This window comes from Lynx rufus, unplaced genomic scaffold, assembly GCF_022079265.1.
Source record: "Lynx rufus isolate CCGP_SWC_20201006 ecotype Redwood Valley unplaced genomic scaffold, mLynRuf1.p SCAF_21, whole genome shotgun sequence".
Lineage (NCBI taxonomy): Eukaryota > Metazoa > Chordata > Mammalia > Carnivora > Felidae > Lynx > Lynx rufus.
The window spans coordinates 10,864,410-10,886,857 of record NW_025814836.1 but is presented as its reverse complement, the minus strand read 5'-3'; the positions used below and the strand labels follow the sequence as shown (position 1 = coordinate 10,886,857).

Below are 22,448 nucleotides of genomic sequence, written 5' to 3'. Positions count from 1 at the left end.
GGAGCCTCAAGTTCGGCAGAGCTGATTGCTTAGAGTCTTTCACCTCTTTCCTGAGCATTTGCACGTTTCTGACCTGCCTTAGACCTTCTAGAATTCCAGAAATACAACAGAGCTTTTCACAGCTCCTCTGGACATCTTGCCCAGCTTTTCCATTTAAGGTTTTTGGTTGTCTATTGTTTGCACCAGCTGTTATTTATTGACTCAGGTGGGTGTGAAGTCAAACAATTGCCCATAATGTGTTTCAACTGGGGAAAGAGTTTTTGTAGGGGGCAAGTTTCTAGGCAGAGCAAATTAAAAAGAACTTTGCAGGTGGGGCCTTTCAGGGAACCTTGAGACAAAGTCAAATGACGCCAGTTCCCTGGGAGTGAGTGCTGACCTGGTTTTGTCCCTTCAGGTGCTAGGCACGCTGCCACTTTTTCACTTCGATTGTGGACCGGGTTTTTGTTTTGTTTTTCCATGCTTCTGCAGAGTGGAGAGTGAGGGATACAATTAGAAGAATTGAAAATGCCCCAAAGTTCACACAGCTCACTGTGCTTGCTGAGATTTTTGCCATTTTTCTTAAGATATAACCCTCCTTGTATCACTTTGGCTAGTTTCCAGAGTTTTGTACATAAGCTTCTTACTACTACTTTTGCCAATATTCTTGTTGATTTTATGTAAAATAATTTTTGGAGGCCCTTACTCTTTCACTTTTGCTCTGGATTTGTAGTTTCCTAAGAAATTGCCAAATAATTTTCCAGGTTGGCTCCACCTTTTTATATTCTCCCCGAGCAAGGTATTGTTTCAGTTTCTCCACATCTCACCAGTATTTGGTGTTACCATTAGTTTTTATTTTTGTCATTTTGATAGATGTGTGGTTTTATGTCATTGTGATTTTAATGTATATTTTTCTAATGGTTAAGGATACTGAACATCTTTTCAAGTATGTGTTGGTTACCTGTGTCTTTTCTTCAGTGAAACTCATTTGTTGCTCTTTTTCTAGTTGGATTTATTTTTATTCTTCAGTTTTAAGAGGTTTTTATTTTTTATTTTTTTACAAATTATAGAAACCAGTTCTTTGTTGTATATGTTGTTTACAAATATTTTCTCCCAATTTGTAGTTTGTCTTTTCATTCTCTTTTTTTTTTTTTTTTAGAAATTTATTTATTTCAAGAGGAAGAGAGAGAGAGAGAGAGAGTCCCAAGCAGGCTCTGCACTGTCAGTGTAGAGCCCAACACGGGACCCGAACTCATGAACTGTAAGAATGTGACCTGAGCCAAAGTCAGACGCTCCCACAGCTGAGCCACCCAGATGCCCCTATCTCTTCATTCTCTTTCTATTCTTTTGTAGAGCAAAAGTTTTACATTTTACCAGTTCTGCTTTTATGGATCATGTTTTTAGTGTCAAGTCTAAGAATTCCTTGTCTAGCCTTAGGCCCTGAAGATTTTCTGTGAGAAAAAAATTTCACATTAGTTTTTTCTCTGAAAATGTTACAGTTTTTGTTTTACAAACATCTTCATAGTCTTGAAGTTTTTGTTTGTTTGTTTTGATCTTCTGGAATTAAAATGCTTTTTTTTATATAGATGGCAAACAGCCCATATTATTTTATTTTTAAAGTTTATTTTGAGAGAGAGAAAGTGCATAAGCAGGGGAGAGGTGGAGAGAGAGGGAAAGCAAGAATCCCAAGCAGGCTTCACGCTGTCAGCGCCGAGCCTGACATGGGGCTTGATCCCATGAACCATGAGATCATGACCTGAGCCAAAATCAAGAGTCAGATGGATGTTCAGCCAACTGAGCCACCCAGGCACCCCTGGAATTAGAATTCTTGATGACTTTTTTTTTTCTTTTCTTTCAGCACTTTTATGATGTTCATTATCATCTGGCTTGCACAGTTTCTGAAGAGACATCTCCTGTTATTCTTACATTTGTTCCTCTGTATGTAATGTGTTTATTTTTTCTTTATCTACATTGAAGATTTTTGATTTTATGCTCATTTTCAGGGATTTGATTTTGATGTATCTTGTGGTTTTCTTTTTTTAAAAATTTTTAACCTTTATTTATTTTAGTTTTGAGAGACAGACACAGAGTGCGAGAGGGGGAGGGGCAGAGAGAGAGGGAGACACAGAATCCGAAGCTCCAGGCTCCGAGCTGTCAGCACAGAACCTGACACGGGGCTTGAACTCACGAACAGTGAGATCATGACCTGAGCTGAAGTCGGCCGCTCAACCGACTAAGCCACCCAGGCGTCCCTTCTTTTTCTTTATATTTGACATTCGTTTAGCTTCTTGGGATCGTGTTTCTATGATTTTCATCAAATTTGGCAATTTTTTGACGTTATTTCTTTAGGTATTTATTTCTATACTCCTGTCTCTGTTTCTGGGACTCTTGCATGTTTGTTACACTGTTTAGTATTTTCCTTTAATCACTGACACTCTTTTCAGTTTTTTTCCATCTTTTTTTGTCTCTGTGTGCTTCAATATGGACAAATTGTATTTCTCTGTCTTCAGTGTCAGTAATATTTTCTTCTTCAGTATCTAATTTGCTGTTCATCCCACCTAGTGAAGTTGTTTTACTTTGTTCATTATGTTTTTGATCCCTAGAAGTTCTGTTTGGTTCTTCTTCATACCTTAACGTCTCTCTTGCAGTGTTCATATTATCCTTTAAATAGCTTGCTATATTTTTTGTAGTTGTTCTAATGCCTTTGTTTGCTAATTTTATTGTTTCTATTATACTGGATCTACTTGTATTGACTGTTTTTAATCCTGGGTATTGGTCACACTTTCTTGATTCTTGGCATATCTACTACTTTTCGATTGGATGCTGGATCTTATAAGTTTTACATTGGTGAGTCTGTAGACTTTGTTGTCTGCCTTTTTCTTGTGCTGCCTTATTCTGGCATGAGGTTATTTGCAGTTTAGTTTGATCTTTTCATGGTTTGTCTCCACACTTTGTGAGGACAGGTCTAGAGTAACCTCTACTTTAGTGGTATTTTAACCCTATTACTAAGGCATGGCCTTTATAGGATCTGATTTGAATGTGCCAAATAATAAGACTTGCTGTTCAGAACTTAAATGCTTTCTAGTCTGGTGTGAGCTCTGTGGACCATTCAGCAGATAGATTTTCAGTTACTTTGCCTAGGCTACATTTTACTATTCAGCTATCAGTCAGAGAATCCTTCAGTTTTCACAGGATTTTTTTCCCTGTAGTATCCTCTCCCCCAAACTCTACCCCACTACCCCACGACTTCCAGTTGCCTCGGTTTCTCTGAATTCTGACTTGTGTCTCCATAACTTAGTGAGATGTACATACTTTGTTTGGGACGCAGTCGTATACCATCAGTTTTACATCCAGGCAGAAACCTAGGGATCTTGTGTGGCTTGCCTTGTTTCTTCTCTCTCACATAACATAATCCTAATTTCCTGTTTTTAGTATCAAAATAATTGTGTCATATATTCCTTCCAATTTTCTTTTTGCTTACAGCAGTCAGGTAAATCTGGTCCCTGTTACTCCATTATGGCTGGAAATAAAAGTCCTGATCTTTTAATCAGCAACCTTTTTATTTTGGAACAATTTTATATTTACAGAAAAGTTGTAAAGATAGTACAGAGTTCCAGTATACTTCTCATCCACTTTCTCCTGTTTTTAGCATCTTAAAATTTTGTCAAGACTAAGAAAGTGACATTGGCATAATACTATTAAGTAAACTTCTGTATTAAATTTTATTTAAAAAACTGCCAGACCACTTTCCAAAGTGGCTGTATTGTTTTGCATTCCCACAGCAATGAAAGAAAGTTCTTGCATTATAGGAGAACATGATGAAAACTAGTTACATTGAAACTCCAACATTTCAATTACTTTGAAATTACAAAAAGCAAGTAAAGAGAAGTGACTCAAAATTGTTGAACCTTTGATTACAGGTGACTCATGATAACTGTATAACAACAATAACAGTGGCATTCATGGCACTCTGATTATTCTAAAAGCCTTACATTTATTGATTTATTTAATCCTTACAACATCCCTGTGTTGTTGGTGTTACTATTCTCTGCTCCTACAGATTATGAAAGTGAGAAGTTGAGTTTGGCCACATGGCTACTGAAATGCAGTCATTCTGGCTCCAGAGCTCGCTCTCTGATCCATTCCACCAGTGATGATTCTTTATCAGTTGCACATCACAATAACTTGAGGAGTTGAGATGGTGTTTCACTTGGTGGGGGATGGTCCTGGGCACCTACATTTTGTAGTTAGGATTGGGAACATTCTCTTCTTACTGTAGACCACATCTTTAACGTAGATAAATTTAATGTGTTAAAATACACCTTTTGATTTCATTCATGATGTTGAGTGCTTTGGTTCATCTTTTGATTTCGACATTTTAGGATCCTTTTGCATATGTAGAAATTGAGGCAAATGTATTGTGGGTAACTGAAAATCAGCTGTCTCTTTATTTTGGTGTCTAGGCACTCTGGCTTTTGTATAACAAATGTAAATGTGTGTATATGTACGTATGTGTGTGTGCATACTTATTTACATAGAGTCTTTTAGTTCAAAGAATTTTTAGAGTCACCTGAGAGTGCAGTTAGGAATTCCTTCCTAAAATTAATGTTTAAAGAATATGGATTTTAAAATGTGAAATCAGTTTATACGTACAAAGCAAGGAATAAAAATATCATAGAATGGTATAATTGTTTAACGTGTTAGGCCCAGCAGGTTAGTACCTACACAGAATTTATTAAATGCAGCATGGAATAATCTTAAATGTATTAATTTTGTGTCTTATTTTGTGTCAGTGACATTTTAACCTTTGATGTTAGGTTTAATAATGTAGAAGAAAATTTCAAAATTAAATTTAAAAATACTTTATGAAGACTGATTGATGAGGCATAGTAAATAAAATGATAGTTTTTTTTTTTTCAACGTTTATTTATTTATTTATTTATTTTTTTTTTTTGGGACAGAGAGAGACAGAGCATGAACGGGGGAGGGGCAGAGAGAGAGGGAGACACAGAATCGGAAACAGGCTCCAGGCTCTGAGCCATCAGCCCAGAGCCCGACGCGGGGCTCGAACTCCCGGACCGCGAGATCGTGACCTGGCTGAAGTCGGACGCTTAACCGACTGCGCCACCCAGGCGCCCCTAAAATGATAGTTTTGAAAAGATCAAAAAAATTTCGTTCTCTGAAAATCAGTGATACGAATTTATTTATATTAACATTTTATATTATGTTATGTAGCTAAGTTCCATGTCCAATGTGGGGCTTGAACTCACAACCCTGAGATTAAGAGGTGCATGCTGTGCTAACTGAGCCAGCCAGGCGCCCCATACATTTATTTTTTGAAATTATTACTACGTGATCTCCAGTTGTCACTGTTGTTTTGTTCTGAATCAGGCTGCTGCTGATTGCATAAAGTCTCCACCAGAGGGTGCTAAAGATACTTCAGTGGGAAAAGTGTTATTTACTTAGGCTTGCCTGGACTTGTCAGCCAGATAACCTTTTTTTTTTTTTTTTCTTTTTTAAGAAAAGAATTTGATTCTTGTTTATGAGATTTCCTTTTGCTGTGAAATAAATTATGTACCTTGACAGTTGAGTATTTTGACAGATACTGTAAATGATCAGCATTTAGTCTCTCCATTCTTGGTTCCTGTCAGTATATTAGCTTGAAATAGCCTTGGTTTGCTTATTTTGTAAGTCTTCCATTTGAAATTAAAAGTTGCATTTTCATTTACATAATAAGTGTTGATTTTTCTTTACACAATAGGTGTTTTTCTGAAAACCCAAATACTTTAAAATGAACTAGAAAAACTAGTAATTTGTTTTGTAATTTGTAATTTGTTTTGTAAAACTAGTAATTTGTCAGTTTAAAAAAATAACTCAAAATACATCTATTGTGTATGCTTTTATTTTAAAATAACAACTTAAATCAGTAAATAGGTTTAATATTTGCCATTCCAGCATAAAATACCATTCTGAAAATATTATTAATTATCTGTGATGGCCATGTGCTTTATGGCATGCACTTAGATTGGGGTATGATAGAACATTTTGGTCCCTTTATATTTGATAAATTTCTAAGTGAGCATTTTACAAATTGGTTATCTAGCAAAAGGACTGAATGATAACAGCTCCGTTTTTTTTTTCTTCTTTCCCCACAGATACCTTCACTCAAATAACATAGTTGTGGTGCCAGAAGGTAAGGGCACTCCAATTTTAGTTACGACATAACCATAGTTTAAGCTTTGCTTCATAATAGTAAAGCAAATTTTGGTTGGTGTATTAGGGAATTTTACTTATAAAGCATCTTTAACTTGTTAGTTTCAAAGATTGTCTGCCTTAATTAGTAAATTCAGTTAGCAGTTTTGATTAAATTAAAAGATCTATGTTTTTACTATTTTGCAAGCAACAGAGGCAGGGATATTAACTATTAAAATATTTAATTTGGTAGTACTTGCATTAAAGATTTGTCATAACACTTGGGTCAAATTAATTTTCCCTTCACCTTTCTTTTCTTTTTGAAGCCATTGGATCTCTCGTAAAACTCCAATGTTTGGATCTTAGTGACAATGCCTTAGAAATTGTTTGCCCAGAAATTGGTCGTCTGAGAGCTTTACGTCATCTTCGATTAGCTAATAACCAACTGCAATTCCTACCTCCAGGTAATCATAGTCTCTAGCACAAAGTAGTTTCTTGCCTATTTACAAATCTGTTATGCCTGTTTCTCACTGTGTGTCTAGGCAGTGGGCTTTGGGTATATTTAGGATTTGAGGTGGTCCGTTTGTTTGAAGGTGAAACTAAGGGTGAAATGTGTTTAAGGGAGTTTTCCCTGATGCAGACATGAGAAGGTGGCATTTGTGCTTTTACCTACAATTACTACAATTATGCATCGCAGTTAGTGCCCCGTCAAGTCACTGCCCTGGCGAAATATTTGTACAAAAAGGTAATTCAGTTCAGAATATTTTACATAGAGAATTCAGATGAACTTTGCATGATGTAATCATTTTAGTATCCAAAAAGGAAATACGTACAGTGTTTTCTCTCATTCTCTAGTGAGGTAATTGTTGTACATTAACTTTGATTTAATAAATCTTACTAGAATTTCACAGCAGAATTTAAGTTTGAGTCCTGGGACTAATTGTCAGTTCTGCCTACTGAATATCCTCTTAGATTGTGATGTGCCCGGTATGGTACCAAAATTCTGCATTCTCTTGAGCTACCATTAAACCCCGTGACTTTCTTGTAGGGAGCATCCAGGGACCTTCCTTTGTGAATCCATACATTTGCAAGTTTTGCCATATGTCATCTTCCATATTTAAAAAACAGAAAAAAGATGAAGTATGTAAAAAAAATTTTTTTTAACTTGTGCTTTAGGTATTATATGGAAGTTACTTTGCATTCAAGAATGAGCAGAGAAAAAGGCAGATGTCACATTGTTGAGGCTTATTTCTACTTAGTAACTCAGGAACACCAACCAGTCTCTTAGTGTATCCGGGTGAAATGTGTGACTCAACCAGAATTACAAATTACTACCTGTTGTGGGACTTCAGGGTCATGTGAGAATGTTAAAAACTACTCATGTTTAATCCATGAATGAAAAAATCTGTAATATTTCTTTGTGATATAAAAGACACCTTCTCTAAAGGTTTTCAAATATAAAAATTTCTGAGTGAAGCATTATAACTGATTAATTTTTAGACTTTACATGCTGGCCTTAATATGTAGGCTCAATATTTACAAAAAGAGTACAGCAGTTGACTCTGCTTAAGAAATTCTTTAACCCCATATAATTACTGTCTTACATTTTCCAGTTACAGTTAATACAAAAAATTTTAATGTGGTGTAGGAATCTGATCTTTTCCTTTAGAGTTTATTGTATGTAATCAGGCTCAGTGGTGTTTTATCATTCTAGCTTTCAAGGAGTTTATATATTCAGATACTCAGGAAATTAGATTCTCTTTTGGAGATTGCCTGGGAAATGTATCAGTAAAGATAATACTTCGGGTTTTTATACTCTCATATATGAAACTTCTACAAGATCTATTGTAGAATCAAAATACATGAATATAATACTGTACTTATAAATCCTTTTTCATATAAATTTAAGGAGCATATGACAAATGCAGTTCTCTGTTAAACCATTGTTCCTTATATTCTATTATTCTGTTTTTTCCTGTAATATAAGAACATTTTGTGGTAGAATGTGGTCATTTCCTTCCATTATATACTCTTGGAGATTAAGGATGTGCTACTGATATCATTGACTGCTTCCTAATAACCAGTGAAGGGTATAGGTTTTTGGACTGCTTTCATATCATTTTTAGTTTATATTTCACCTGTTGCGTGATTGTAAGCATTTATTTCTGGTTTTGTTTCCATAGCTCTCTTCTGTTGTATATGTTTGGTTTTGCCTGTTTTGAGTAAAATTACATACAGTAATAGCTGTATTTTGAATAGAAACTTTTGACTGAGCCATATGTAGATTTTTTTCATTCTAGGCCATCATGAGTAGCAGTGGACTAGATCTTACTAATTATTTGGTTCACTTTATTTTTTTATGAGGTAATTGCGAGTGTTATGATTTGAATGGCAATGGGGCTAGGTACATGTCCCCCAGTGTTTGATCGTGTTGATCATATACAGTGGGAAATATTCTAAGTGTAGTTAAAAAAAAAAAATGTGAGGGCTCCCATGTTGTCTCCATTTGATGACAGTAGAGATCATTTGATGTTTGATTGTTAGCTCCACCCAGTCCTGGCTATTATGTATGATATAAACTTCTATGTGTCCTATTTCCTCAAAGACTTAACATTTCATTATGTGTATTTGTTGTGGTTGAAAACCTTTGAATATAATTTTGTATTCAGTATTTAAAATTTGAAAAGTTTTATACCGATATTTGAAAAATCTGAAACATTTGAAAAATCTAGATGCGTATAGAGTTTTAAAATTAGGAGCTAAGAAGGGATTACAGGGGTTTCATGAACGCCATGTAGTTTGCACACAGTTTGGTATCTGCGATTATGTACATGTTATGAAAAAGGTCCAGTGTTTCTACCAGTTTCTCAAACACATCCATGACTCATAGTGGCTGATTCTGTTGAGCTGTCTGCCAATACCCACATGGTAGTGGTGGCCTTGTGGACTGGAACTCATCTTCTGGGATGTCTCTTTCCCCCATTCTGTTAGATTGTGTGTCCGGCCATTTTCCTACCTTGTGACGTGGCCTTATCTCTACAACTGATTGGTCCTGGTGTTGGTACACCTGACCCAAGCAGGACAGTTCTCATCCTGGGAATTTTAGAAGAGGCTGGTGAGGGGCAAGGAAAGAGAATAAGAGAGAGCAGGGAAATTGGAAAAAGAAAATCAACCTCTCTTTCTCTCTGGGCTGTTGCACAATGCTGTGTAATCTTGTGAGGCACTGGGAAGTAGGCACACGGACTGGGAAACAGAAAAAGAAAGAAAGATGAAGGAGATACACAGAAGATGGAGGCAGAGACATTCTATGTTTTCTTTAGTATCCCAGTTACTAGTTGTATTCTTACGGCTCATAGGCTTTGTGCGTAAGATCGCTCTTGTTGGCTTCTATGAAGCCAAACAGCCAAAAGAGCTCCACTTAACACGGCCAAAGGCTTCACATGGCCATTCTGGGGAATAGGATTAATTGTATCTTGAACTCTCCTCTTTGCTTAACTCTTAACGCTTGGAAGTTGCAAAGGCTCTTACTAGTAGTAGAGGGTTAACAACGGCGTGATCTGTATGTTAGCAATAGTATGTGTATAAAGTGGTTCATCCTGTCATCTGTTTTTTTTTTCCTCTTTGCACCATATTAGACATCTTTCTCTTTTTTTTTCCCCCTGAGCACAGGTCATTTTTTAGGAAGAACAGAGAACACTGTTGGGAAGTAGTGACAGGATACAGGAATGTAGAGGCAGCTTAGAAAGAATGTGTTACTAAGTCAGTGTAGGGGAGGTGCCACCTTTCCTCTGCCCTCTTAGGGTCTCCAGCTCGGCCCAAGAATTAACTGACATAAGACAGATCCACAGGAGAAAACTATACAGATTTTACTTAGTAATTTTTACACGTGCAAAGGAAACCTCACGAGAAAAATGAAGACCCGAAGAAGTGGTTAAAGCCAAACACCTCTACACTAGATTGGACAAAGGGTAGTAGTTATGAAAATGTGACCAGACAAAGGGGTTTGGGCTAGGGCAGTTAGTTGTGAAACAGTGACTAGGAATGTAAAGGTTGGCTTAACAAGTTTGGTTCATTAAGATTTCCCTGGGCCTCGACTCTCCATTTCTGGCGATAAGAATGTCTCCCTCCTGGTACAGGGAGGACGCCTTTTACATGGGAGTTTCTCTCGTGCTTCTAGGGAGAAACGTGCCTCCTTGCTTCTGCCACTTTCCAGTGTCTTTAACTCAAAATAACTAATATGCCAGACTCGCGTATTTTGGGGTGGCATGCCCTGAACTCCTCCACCAGCCACCACAGTGGGCCATGACAGCTTAATCCCACGTAAAACACATCCGTGGGAATCATCCTGCTCAAGTGTTGAGAGGCCTAAGCGTGAAAACATCAACTCCCCCAAATTACTGGTTCAGAGTTGCTTGGATGAGAGGGTCCCTGGGGCCTGTTGTACCTACATGCATGTGGCATAGCAGCAGCCTTCTGTGGAAAAGGCCTCAGCCACTGGGATATGGATACTGCAGTGGAGCCCTGACCAAAGAACACGGAAGTGGTAGCTCTGAGAGATACACACATGGGGCTCCAACAGACATCATGCACCGTGGACTGAAGAAGGGTGCTTGATACACCTGCTTGAAACATCTTCCTTAGTCCAAAACCCGGCCTGAAAGAATAAGGCCAATTTAATAGTATGGACTTAACTTGTCTCCAAGATGAATAAATCATCACTCAAAAAAAAAAAAACCAAACTGTTCTGGATTATTGACATCATGGTCTATGGTATAAAAACTTTGGAACCTTGAAGCACTATTTGCCTGAGCAGACTTAGTTCCCTTTAAGAAAAATTATTATTTTAATAACTTTGTATTTTATTTGGCAATGAGTTCTATAGGTTTGTATCCACATACCGTAAGGAGAAAGTTAAATAAATGTTTTGGCTAATTTTTTTTTACTGTGTTATCTTACAATTTTATTTTTGACCTTTATTTTTCACACATAAAAATTATATATTTTAAAGGTATGCAACATGATTTTTTGATATACGTATACATTGTGAAATGATTACCACAATGAAAGTAATGAACATATCCATCACCTCCCATAGTTACTGTGTGCACATGCGCGGTGAGAACACTTGAGATCTACTCTTAGCAAATTTGAAATATACATTATTAATTATTAATACATTGTACAAATGTATTAGTGATCCATTATTATTGCCTTTCTTTTTAGAAAAACTTTTTATTATGGAAAATTTGAAATACAAAAGGACACAGAATAGAATGATGAGCCCCCACACTCCCAACACCTAACTTGAACAGTTATCATAGCCATCTCCTCTCTTGTACTTTTCTTTTAATTTTTGTTCTTCCCATTTTTGCCTTACAGTTGTTTTATTGAGGTAAAATTTACATAGAGTGGAATGCACAAATGTACACTTCGGAGATTTGACAAATGTACATACCCACGTAATCAATATCATAGTCAAGATATAGAACATTTCCACTACCCCAGAAAGTACTCTCATGTGTTCTCCAGTCTGTGTGCCACAGGCGAACACTCCTCTGACTTCTGTGACCACAGACTAATGTAACCTGTGGTTGCACGTAATACGTGCACAGCCATACAGAACGCTTGCTGTGGCTGGCTTCTTTCACTCACAATAATGTGTCCATGCTGTTGCATATATTGGTAGCCCAATCTTCTTTAATTTGCAGAGCGGTATTCTAATGTTTGAATATACGGTTTATATATTTATTTTCCTCTTGATGGACATACAGGTTTCTTTTAGCTTTGGACTATGATGAATACAGCTAATATCCAACATTCTTGTGTAAGGCTTTTTATGGATGTATATTTTCATATATATGTATCCTTATTACAGTTCACTTATATGTTACCACTTAATATAAATTGTAAGAATCATCCCAGTAGTATACTTCATGTACCCTCCTTATGTTACTTTATCATATTTTTTCTATATATGTTATGAACTCTACAATGTAGTGTCTATATTGCAACAGTCAGTTGTCTTTAAAGGAAATCAAGATCATTAAAAGAAGATATTCTTTGTATTTACCCACGTATGTTCTATTACTTGTGCTTTTCATTCTTTCCTGTAGTTGTAGTTTCTATCTGGTATTGTTTCTCTTCACAGTACTTCCTGTAGGATTTCTTGTGGTGCAGGTTTGCCGGTCATGCACTGTCTCAATTTTCTTTATGCAAAAATGTCCTTATTTTTGAAGAATCTTCTCTCTGGATATAGAATTCTCAGTTCACAGGATTTCTTTCTGGCACTTTATGAAGGTGACCTTCCATTGTCTCCTGACCCCATTGTTTCTGATGAGAAATCAGTTGCAATTTGTATCATTGTTACACTGTATATAATATCTTTTGTCCATGGCTATGTTAAAATTTTTCTCTTTATCTTTCCCTAGCAGTTTGTTTACGATGTGACACAATGTAGGATTTTTAAAATATCCCAGTTGGGGTTTTCTTGATTCCCAAATTGGGAAGTTTTCTGTCATTATTTCTTCAGATATTTTTCTGCCCTGTTTCCTCTCTTTTGGGAACCCCAGTTATCCACGTTAAATCATTTGACAGTCGTTTCACAGGTCCCCGAAGCTTTGTTCTTATTTAAAAAATACTGTTTTTCTCCCGATCTAAGGTTGGATGATAACCTGCTCATCGTCTTCTGCTCACTACCTTCTTTTGTGTTCTCCTGTATGCTCTTCATTAAACACCCATTCACCCTCTCACAGCTTGCTGCCCTTTCGTATCCTGTCCTACATTTTCCAGCTGCCTCAGCTACCCAGGCCGGACCTTTGGCTCTTGCGCTCTGCGAGACCACCGAGCACGGCTTGGGCTCCACTTCCCTGTGCTGTGGCCCAGCGTGAGCCCCTTAGCAGAAAGCCACATCCAACACATCCCTCAACTCTTGTGTTTCCTGTATTTCAAAGATCAGAGTTCTCTGTTTCCTGTCTATTGCTTGAGAACTGTTGCCTCATATGTTTTTGAATGTTTTATTGTATTTTAGTGGGGAACAAGTCTGGTGTCAGTGACCCTGTTGTGTCTTGGAGTGGGAGTCCTATTAGATGTTCTTTGATTTCTCATCTGATTGCTAACCTGCATGTTTTCATATGTATAAATTAGGTAGCACTTAAACGTTTGTATATTGCCTTCTCCTACTTCCAGCATCAGAACTGGAACATTAATTGTTACAGAGCAAATTTAAACTCATTTTATTCCAAAGGTCTTTTCTGACTTGATTAAGTAAAATTATGTGATTTATTAGGAAGACAAATACCATGCACTTACAAATAAAGGAATATTAAGGCAGGTTTTCCATCAGTGCAGAGCCACTTGGCAAACATTTTTTGGATTCACCCTTTGGTAAAGACCACAAGGGCTAGTGGATATTAGAAGCATCCTCTCATTCTTGATAGTCAACAGAAGCCTGATGCTTTTGCAATTTGCTATAAACTCCCATGAGAGAAGGTTGTGGTAAGAAACAAACAACAAAATGTAACCAGGAGTCAGAAAAGATGTTGCTTACATCTGGCATATAAATCAGCCTATTTTTTTGAAATGTTTTTATCCTTGAAAAGTTGTTTTGCATACCAAAAAAGGAAAGATTTTTAGTCCAAATTAAAAACATTAAAGCAGTCTATGTTGTACTTTAATAATAAAAATTCTAAAAAATAACAAAAGGACATATGTATGCAAAAATAAAATACACAAACACAGAAATATGTACTACATATAACTGGCATGAATTTTTCTAAAATCTCAGCCTTCAGGTATGGTCAAGTTTATTACTTTTTTCCTTTTTTTTTTTTTTTAGAGAGGGAAAGGGAGAAAGAGCGTGTGTGTCAGGGAGAGGGGTAGAAGGAGAGAGGGGGAGAGAGAGAGAGAGAGAGAGTCAGAGTCTCAAGCAGGCTCCATGCTCAGCGTAGAGGCTGATGCAGAGCTCGATCCCACAACCTAGGGATCATGACCTGAGTTGAAATCAAGAGTGGGACATTCTACCGACGAAGCCATCCAGGTCCCCCTATTTTTTCTTAAAATGTGTTTTTCTTCCAGTTGAGCCTCTTACTGCTTTATCGAAATGAAATCTAGTGTCTCTTCTTAGACCTGTCCTGTTGCCACCTAAATAGTTCTGGAATCTCTGTGCTCACTGGTCTGATGTGGAGGTGGGGAGGGGAACATACCAGCCTTCCTGCTGGAGCACAGAGTAGGAATGGAGCCTGGTCATTCCAGAGCTTCCACCATGGCTCACTGCCCTACTTGGTGAGACGTTATTGGCGTAATCGACAGACGATAGCACAGCGTGTAGTGCTTCTTCAGAAGTGCTGAGCCTACTCCTGTGGGTACAGACTGGTCACTGGTGGTCCACATTGGCGGTCCCTGAGTTACAGTTTCTAGGAACGCTGGTGACTCCAGGAACACTGCTCAGCCCTGGTTTCATTGCTGTCTCTTCCATTGTAGCTCAGAGATCAACTCAGGGAAAATAGAGCAGCTCTGTTTTTGAATCCTCAAACACAAAGGATCTTATGGTACCTCCTCCCCCCAGATGATCATGGCTCTTCACCCATTTTACCTTCCTTGGTGGCTACTCTAGAAATTCAGGGTACTTTATCCTCCTAGGGAGAATCAGCTTTTCACTCATTCCACATCAGTGCTGGTAAAATAACTAGCTAGCACTTTTTTTCTCACTAATAAAGAATCCAAATAATTAATCTTTGGCAGAGCACCCCTCTGATGTCACCAGGCTGTATATGTATGGTCAGCATTTAAATAGACTTTTCTCTATTTTGTGGGATTATCTACATTACCTGGGGTACTTAACTGTTTCATCCACCTAACAAAGAACTATCTCTTGGTTCAAAGTACCATGCTGTGTATTAGAGGAAGGGGGGGACGGTGAACATGAACAAAATCTAGACCCAGATTTCAAAGGAGCTCATGTTACTTTATTGTCTAATATCCTAAACTAATATTTGTACTTCCAAAGAAGAGACTAGACGGAGAGGATAGAGAAGTACTGAGTGTGTTAGTACTCAGTTATCTTGGTGCAGTGCAGAGCGGTTAAGATACTCATTTGACAACTAAAGGATAGAGGGATAAAATCTAACAACTTGCCCATCCTGAGCTTGCTAGATGACCACTGAGTAATGAATTGTCTGTTAGAGTCCTAAACTCATATTCAGAATCTGTTCTTTCAGTGTCTCTCACAGATACAACATTACCTTACTAGTGTCTTTGTTATACATAATACTCTATTAGTAAGGTAGTTTTATACCATAGCTAAATATATATTAGTAATGTTATAGTGATAGTTTTTTTTATTCAGGTTTTTACATAAAATTATCTTGGTAGACTACATTAGATAAAGCATGTGGGTTTTTCTGGGGTGCCTGGGTAGCTCAGTCGGTTAAGCATCTGACTTTTGATTTCGTCTCAGGTCATGATCTCGCAGTTTGTGAGATCGAGCCCTGTGTCAGGCTCTGCACTGATAGCCTGGGGCCTGCTTGGGATGCTCTGTCTCTGCCCCTCCCCCAGCCGTGCACACTCTCTCTCAAAATAAATGAACCTTAAAAACACATGGATTTCTCAGAAAAAGTGTTTTTACTATTGATATTATTACATATTGTACAATAGTTACAAATGGAGCTAAAACTTTAAGATTTTATTTACAAACTTTTCCAAGCTTTGAAAATTGGGGAAAAACTTTGGAATAAAAATGGCCATTAAAATTCTTCTAAAAGAAAAGAAGTTTTGTGTTCTGGACCATGCATCCTTCTCAGTGTCAAATAAATAGAGAAAATACTCCTTTTTAGGAAAGATGTGAAGGGAAATGGCAGAACACGTGCCAAGTGTCTGAAAAACAAAAGTTCATTGTGATGATACTTTTTAAAGGCAAAAGGAGAAAAGTTAGTCCTTTGAAACTTGGAAAGCCTCTCCCATCAATCACACTACTGGCTAAGGCATGTTGAATTCCTTTCCATGGTCCATTCCTTTGTGAAAAGATTTAAAAGCAGCTAACATCATAATAGCAGCGACCCAGTTTGAAATCCTAAGGGGGGTATTTCCAAATTCACTTTGCAGGCAGTGCTGTTATTCTTCCCTTTCTCTGTACAATTAATTTTTCTTACCATGGTATCTTACGAGCTTGGTGCTGATTGGGAACCGTGAAGACAGTACTGAGGTCAGTTGGAGAGGATTTAAGAAGTCATGCATGAGGTTGAGGGCCTGAGCTGACGTGCAGTGGTGTTCAGGAGCAGATGATGTGGATTCGAGTATTTCTCATTATTTTATCTCTCCAGTGTATCCACCTCCTAGTCTGTCACACACAATCCTGACAGGATTGTCATTCTGAATTACAGATTTGAAAAACTACTCCTACAAGTTAAAATCTTTTGCTTAAATAATTTGCCAAGTGTTGTGGTTGCAGTGATAGAAGGCCCATGATGGGTTCATAACCATATGTCATCACGAATACCAGGAATTAAGGGTATTAAAAAAAAAGCTGATGCATATCAACGATCTTAATTTTTTGGAGTGAATGTTCTTGAGAACTTAGAAAATATATATTTTTAGGCACCATTTCTTAATGCAAATTCAGAGATTTAATTGTTATTTTTGGATCTAAATCAGCCTGCAGCACAGTATTTTCAAGGTGGTGTGGAGTAATTTCTGTCGTAGTTTTGGTATCTTGGCAAAACTTGGGGTACATAGTTCATTTTTACTGAAGAGCTTTTGAGTATTAAATAGGTTTTTCATATATTCATAGTGATTTGATTTGTATTTATGAGCCAGTCTTTGGAACAAGCAAGTTTTAAATAGATACATTTAAGAAGGTTGTATTTTCATGGTTATTTTATAGCTGTTAGTATTTTTTTACCTTGATTTCAGTATATTGTTTTTGTGACATGATCAGAAAATTATAGTTTTAGGTCAAACTGTATAATTGTGAAGAAAAACTAACTGGCAGCATATGGGTTATTTCCTAATAAGTATTGTCTTCAATGCATAAAACATTTATTTTGTTTCATATTTTATTTGAACTTGTTCTTTGCTTCATCTTTAAATCGTTTTAACCTGTTAAAAGTTTTAAATCATACTGTCTTCTTGCAAGTAATTTTAAAGGTAATGATTGTTTTAGTGAATGGAAAGATTTATGATTTGCCAAGGGTTGATGTAATGAGAAGTAATTAAAATTTAGTTTGATACGACTTATTGCCAACCTCTCCCCTCGCTGCCGACGGCTGACATCACAGTTCTTTGTTTAATCCTTTTTACTATTCCTTTTTAAAAAATCAAAATTTTACACAGATATGTTGTTTCCAAACAAATTGTGTTAGTTTTCATTGTGTATTTACTTGTAAGTCAAAACTGTGGCTGTCAAAGTGTCAGAGGCTTTAAAAAATTAATGTCCCTTTATGCTTGCAATAAATGTCATTAGTTGGTTGCATGTCTTCTCTGTTTCTTGGATAGATCTGCTGACATTCCTGCCCCTGACTTCTTCTGAAAGAGAATTAAAGTCTGGCAGGTGTGTTTTGATGATGATTTTCTTTTTAATTTCAAAAGTTTGGTATTGGGGCACCTGGTTGGCTCAGTCGGTTAAGCATCCAACTCTTGATATCAGCTCAGGTCATGATCTCATGGTTTGTGAGATAGAGCCCCACATCGAGCCCTGCTGACAGCATGGAGCTTTCTTGGGATTCTCTGCCTCTTTCTCTGTCCCTCTCCCGTTAACTCGCTCTCTGTCTGTCTCCCAAAAATTTTTAAAAATGTTATTTATTATTTTAGTGTGAACTTACAGTATCAGTATCTTAGTATTTATTTTTTCAGGAGTAACAGTAGGCTTTGTAGAAGTCATATTATTTACTTATACATTTAGGTTTTTAATATGAATCCCATCTTCCTTAAATGAGATAATTTTTAGTATAATTTTATAGTCATTATTGTAAAATGTTGAAATAATCCTGAAAGATACATATGGATGTTTAGAATAATTCAGAATCTTTCTTTCCTTTTTCCATTTGTACCTTCTTGTAAAGTTTAAGTATGTAGGGGCGGGTGGGTGGCTCAGTTGGTCAGGCATCCAACTTCGGCTCAGGTCATGATCTCACGGTTCGTGGGTTCGAGCCCCACGTCAGGCTGTGTGCTGACAGCTCAGAGCCTGGAGCCTGCTTCAGATGCTGTGCTCCCTCTCTCTCTGCCCCACCCCTGCTTGTTCTCTGTCTCAGTCTCTGTCTTTCAAAAATGAATAAACATTAAAGAAAAATAAATTTAAAATTTAAGTATGTACTTTTTATGAATGAGGGTGTAAGTTTTTTATAAATAAGATTAAAAAATCTTATCATTTAAATCTTCAGTTGAGTAACCAAAGAAATATTCATGTAATTTTATCTTTGCATGACTTGAAAAAGATGTTTAATCTAAAGCAGAGCAAATACAGCCTGGAAAACATGTTCTAAAACTATGCACAATTATGCATATTGTTGTATGTATCCCAAACCCAAATCATGATTTCTGTTGTGCTATCACTGGGTGGCTGAATATTTTACCTATTTGAGCACATGAGACAATTTTTCTTTACTAATTTTTCTGCATAACCAGTGAAGGAGGATTCGCTCATACTGTCTTTCATACTTGTTGCCCTGCAATCTGTATACACACGAGAGGGACTGCCGTGTTCAGAGATAAATTTCCATGCTTTGTTCACTTGAAGTGAAATGATCCAGTGGCATAATTGAATATATATATTTTATACATATCATATCCCTGCATTATTTAGCAATATAAGAACCAAATATATTTAATGAATGATATATTATGGACTATAGAATACTGTTAATTTTAAATGAAAGAGAAAAATGAGTTTTCTTCTCTTTGTCTTTTGAGGTTCTAAATATAGTAGATCCAGTCAGCTTTTTAAATCAACACTAAATACTAATTTTACCTATTCTGTACTTCTTAAGAATTTTTCTCTAAAGTATCAATCATCATTTATATATATTTTTTGAATGCTCTTGGTGGTGCCTATGATAGCCTGTGAAATTGCTTTTGGACTTTATGGCTGCAGCTATTTAAGCTTCCTACACTTAAAAGTCCATGGAGCCTTGAGAACTGTGAACTTTCAATAAACCAAAGCCTATAAACTTAATGTCACTTACTCCCTCTGTCTCCATTTTCTTGCTCAGTGTGCTACATAGGTTTTAACTTGATGGGTTCTGATATACCTTCTATCACTAAAATCCAACATCCTTAAATTTCTTCGAACTCTAACAGGTTTCATTTTATGAAGGGCATGGAATGAGTGATGAAAGACTGTGTCCGCTACTAAAAGACATGACATAATAGAAGATATAAGTGTTTATCTCCTATTGATAGTTTCAATTCTAACCACTTCTGAATCAGAAACTATGTGAAGTTATGATATATAAACAGAAAAGCTAGAAATAGCATTTCAGTTTACTTACCTCCGGGGCACTGTCTGCAACTGATTGACAACGTGTGACCTGCACACAACTTGTTTTCCCTCACGTTACATTTTAAAGTCCTCTAAATAATATCTTGTTAATTTTTATAACAAGGTCAGTAATTATGTTCCTGGCATGAGTTAACAATTCATTTAAACTACTGCCCACTGAATTTTTTTTAAACATCTTTACGGAGGTACAATTTATACAGCATAAAATTTACCACTTTACATGTTCAATTTGGGGAATCTTATTAAATGTACCCAGTTGAAGAACCCTTATCACAATCTAGTTTTAGAAATGTCCATCATCCCCAGAAGCCCCCGAGTTCCTTTCTGTCCCTAGCCACTGTTCCTACCCACAGCCAACCCCTAATCTATTTCTATAGTTTTGCCTTTTCTAGAGATCACGTATAATGCAAATCATGTAATATGTAGCCTTTTGTGTCTGGCTTATTTTACTTAGCATAAAGTTCTTGCATGTATGTTGTTGCAGGTTTTAGTAGTTTGGTGTTTTTAATTGCTAAGTAATATTGTGTGGATGTGCCACATTTTGTTTATTCACTAGGTGATTGACGATTACATTTTTTTTTAACTGGGGCTGTTACGAATCATGTTGCTGTGAACATTTGTGTGCAAGCTTTTTGTGGGCACATGTTTTCCTTACTCTTGGGTAAATGCCTAGGGGAGTAAGTGTGGTTAGCTATATTTTTCACTTTGAAAGAAACTGCTAAACTACTTTCCAAAGTGGCTGTACCATTTACATTCCTGCTAGCAGTGTATGAGGGTTCTAGTTCCTCCTTATCCTTGCCAACGTTTGGTATTTCCAGTCTTTTTATTGTGGCTATGCTAGTGGCTGTATAGTAGCAACTCATTAGGATTTTATTTTGCATCTCCCTAATAACTAAAGATTAAGCATCTGTGTCCTCCCAAAATTTATATGTTGAGATCCTAACCCCCAAGATGATGGTTTTAGGAATTGGTGCCTTTGGGAGGTAACTAGGTAATTGAGGGCAGAGCCCTCAAGAGTGAGATTAGTGCCCTTAATAAAGGAAGCCCAAGAAAGCTCCCTCACCCCTTCCACCATGTCAGGTCACAGTGAAAAGGTAGGTAATAAGAAGGCAGGCCCTCACTAGACACTGGATCTGCCAGCATCTTGATCTTGGACTCCCCGGCCTCCAAAACACTGAGAAATAAATTTCTGTTGTTTTTGTTTTGTTTCTTTGAGAAAGAACACACAAATGGGGGTGATGGCCAGAGAGACAGAGGAAGAGGGAGAATTCCAAGCAGTCTCCATGTGCAGCGTGGAGCCTGGGACTCAGGGCTCAATCCCACAACCTTGGGAGCGTGACCCGAGCCAGTATCAAGAGTTGGACACTTAACCGACTGAGCCACCCAGATGCCCCGAATTTCTGTTTTTAAGCCACCCAATTTATGGTATTTTTATTATAGCAGCCTGAACAGACTAAGTCATTATCTTTTTGTTGTACTTATTTGCCATTTCTTTGGTGAAGTGTATCTGTTTAGAAATCTTTTGCTCAATTTCAAATTCAGTTGTTTGTATTATTAGTTGTAAGAGTTCTTTATATATTCTGATGTTAAAGGATAATTTTCATAAAATATGAGAAGGTAATGATTTCCATACAGATATAAAAATTTTTAGATGTGTTAAACCTTTTATTCAACCTGTTAAATGAGGTATTACAACCAATTCAAAGGAGGATGCAAAGAACAGAGCATTTATAGATTAAGAATATTAAAATGAACTAAAAATGGAAACAAAACCTTTTTTCCACAGAGGGTTGTCCCTCCATTGAACATAATTTATTTTTGTGTTTATAAATAAGGATTATTTTACATTGCTATCAGTAATCTACAACTTACAGAGTTGTGAAATAGCTCTCATAGAATGGGAATCAGATAACTTGGAAGGATGTGTTGGAGACCAGGGGTTAGCAAACTCTGGCCTATGGGCCAAATCTGATGCCCCCCAGATCTGATGGGCCTCCACCTGATTTTGTAAATAAAGTTTTATTGGAAGACAGTCATGCCTATTCATACACATATTGAATGTACAGTGGCAGAAGTGAGTAGTTGTGACAGTGACTCTCTGGTTCACAAAGCCTAAAATGTTTACTTAAATGACCGTTTACAGCAAGTTTGTCCTGTTCTTGTCTGGATGCAAGTCCTTTATCAGATGTATTATGTGTAAATATTTTCTCCTAGTCTGTGGCTTGTCTCTTCATATTCTCTCATTTTATATATGGGATATTCAGTTGTTCCAACATAATTTGTTGAAAAGACTATCCTTCCTTTGTTGAATTTTCTTGGTACCTTTGTTGAAAATCAGTTGTCTGTAAACATGGGTTTATTTCTAACGTTCCTTCCATTAGTCTTTATGTCTCTCCTTATGGCAGTACCACATTGGTTTGATTACTGTAGCTTTATAGGAGGTTTGAAAGGAGGCCATGTATGTCTTCCCATTTTGTTCTTTTCCTTTTCAAGTTTCTTTTGAAAAATTAAATTTCATTGATATTTTTACAATCAGAAAATTATTTTTTCCTTCTTTTTGGGTACTTCATCTGTATACATGCTTCTTTTTGTAGCAATAAGAAGATAACGATGAGAGTCTGGGGGTGCCTGGGTGGCTTGATCAGTTAAGTGTCAACTTTAGCCCAGGTCTTGCTCTTACAAGTTCATGGTTTGAGTCCCTCTTCGGGCTCTGTACTGGCAGCTCAAAGCCTAGAGCCTGCTTTGGATTCTTTGTTTTTCTCTCTCTCTCTCTGCCCCTCCCCTGCTCACA

At 36.9% G+C, this 22,448-nt stretch overlaps 1 protein-coding gene across 3 annotated transcripts in view; it reads left to right on the top strand.

Moving 5' to 3' along the window:
- LRRC28 (leucine rich repeat containing 28) overlaps positions 1-22,448 on the top strand; it is a 152,215-nt gene that overhangs the window by 27,695 nt on the left and 102,072 nt on the right. For all 3 annotated transcript variants that reach the window (XM_047086715.1, XM_047086716.1, XM_047086714.1), the window contains 2 exons: positions 6,132-6,169; positions 6,495-6,632. In XM_047086715.1, coding sequence (XP_046942671.1) covers positions 6,132-6,169; positions 6,495-6,632 — 176 coding nt within the window. The remainder of the gene's footprint in view (positions 1-6,131; positions 6,170-6,494; positions 6,633-22,448) is intronic.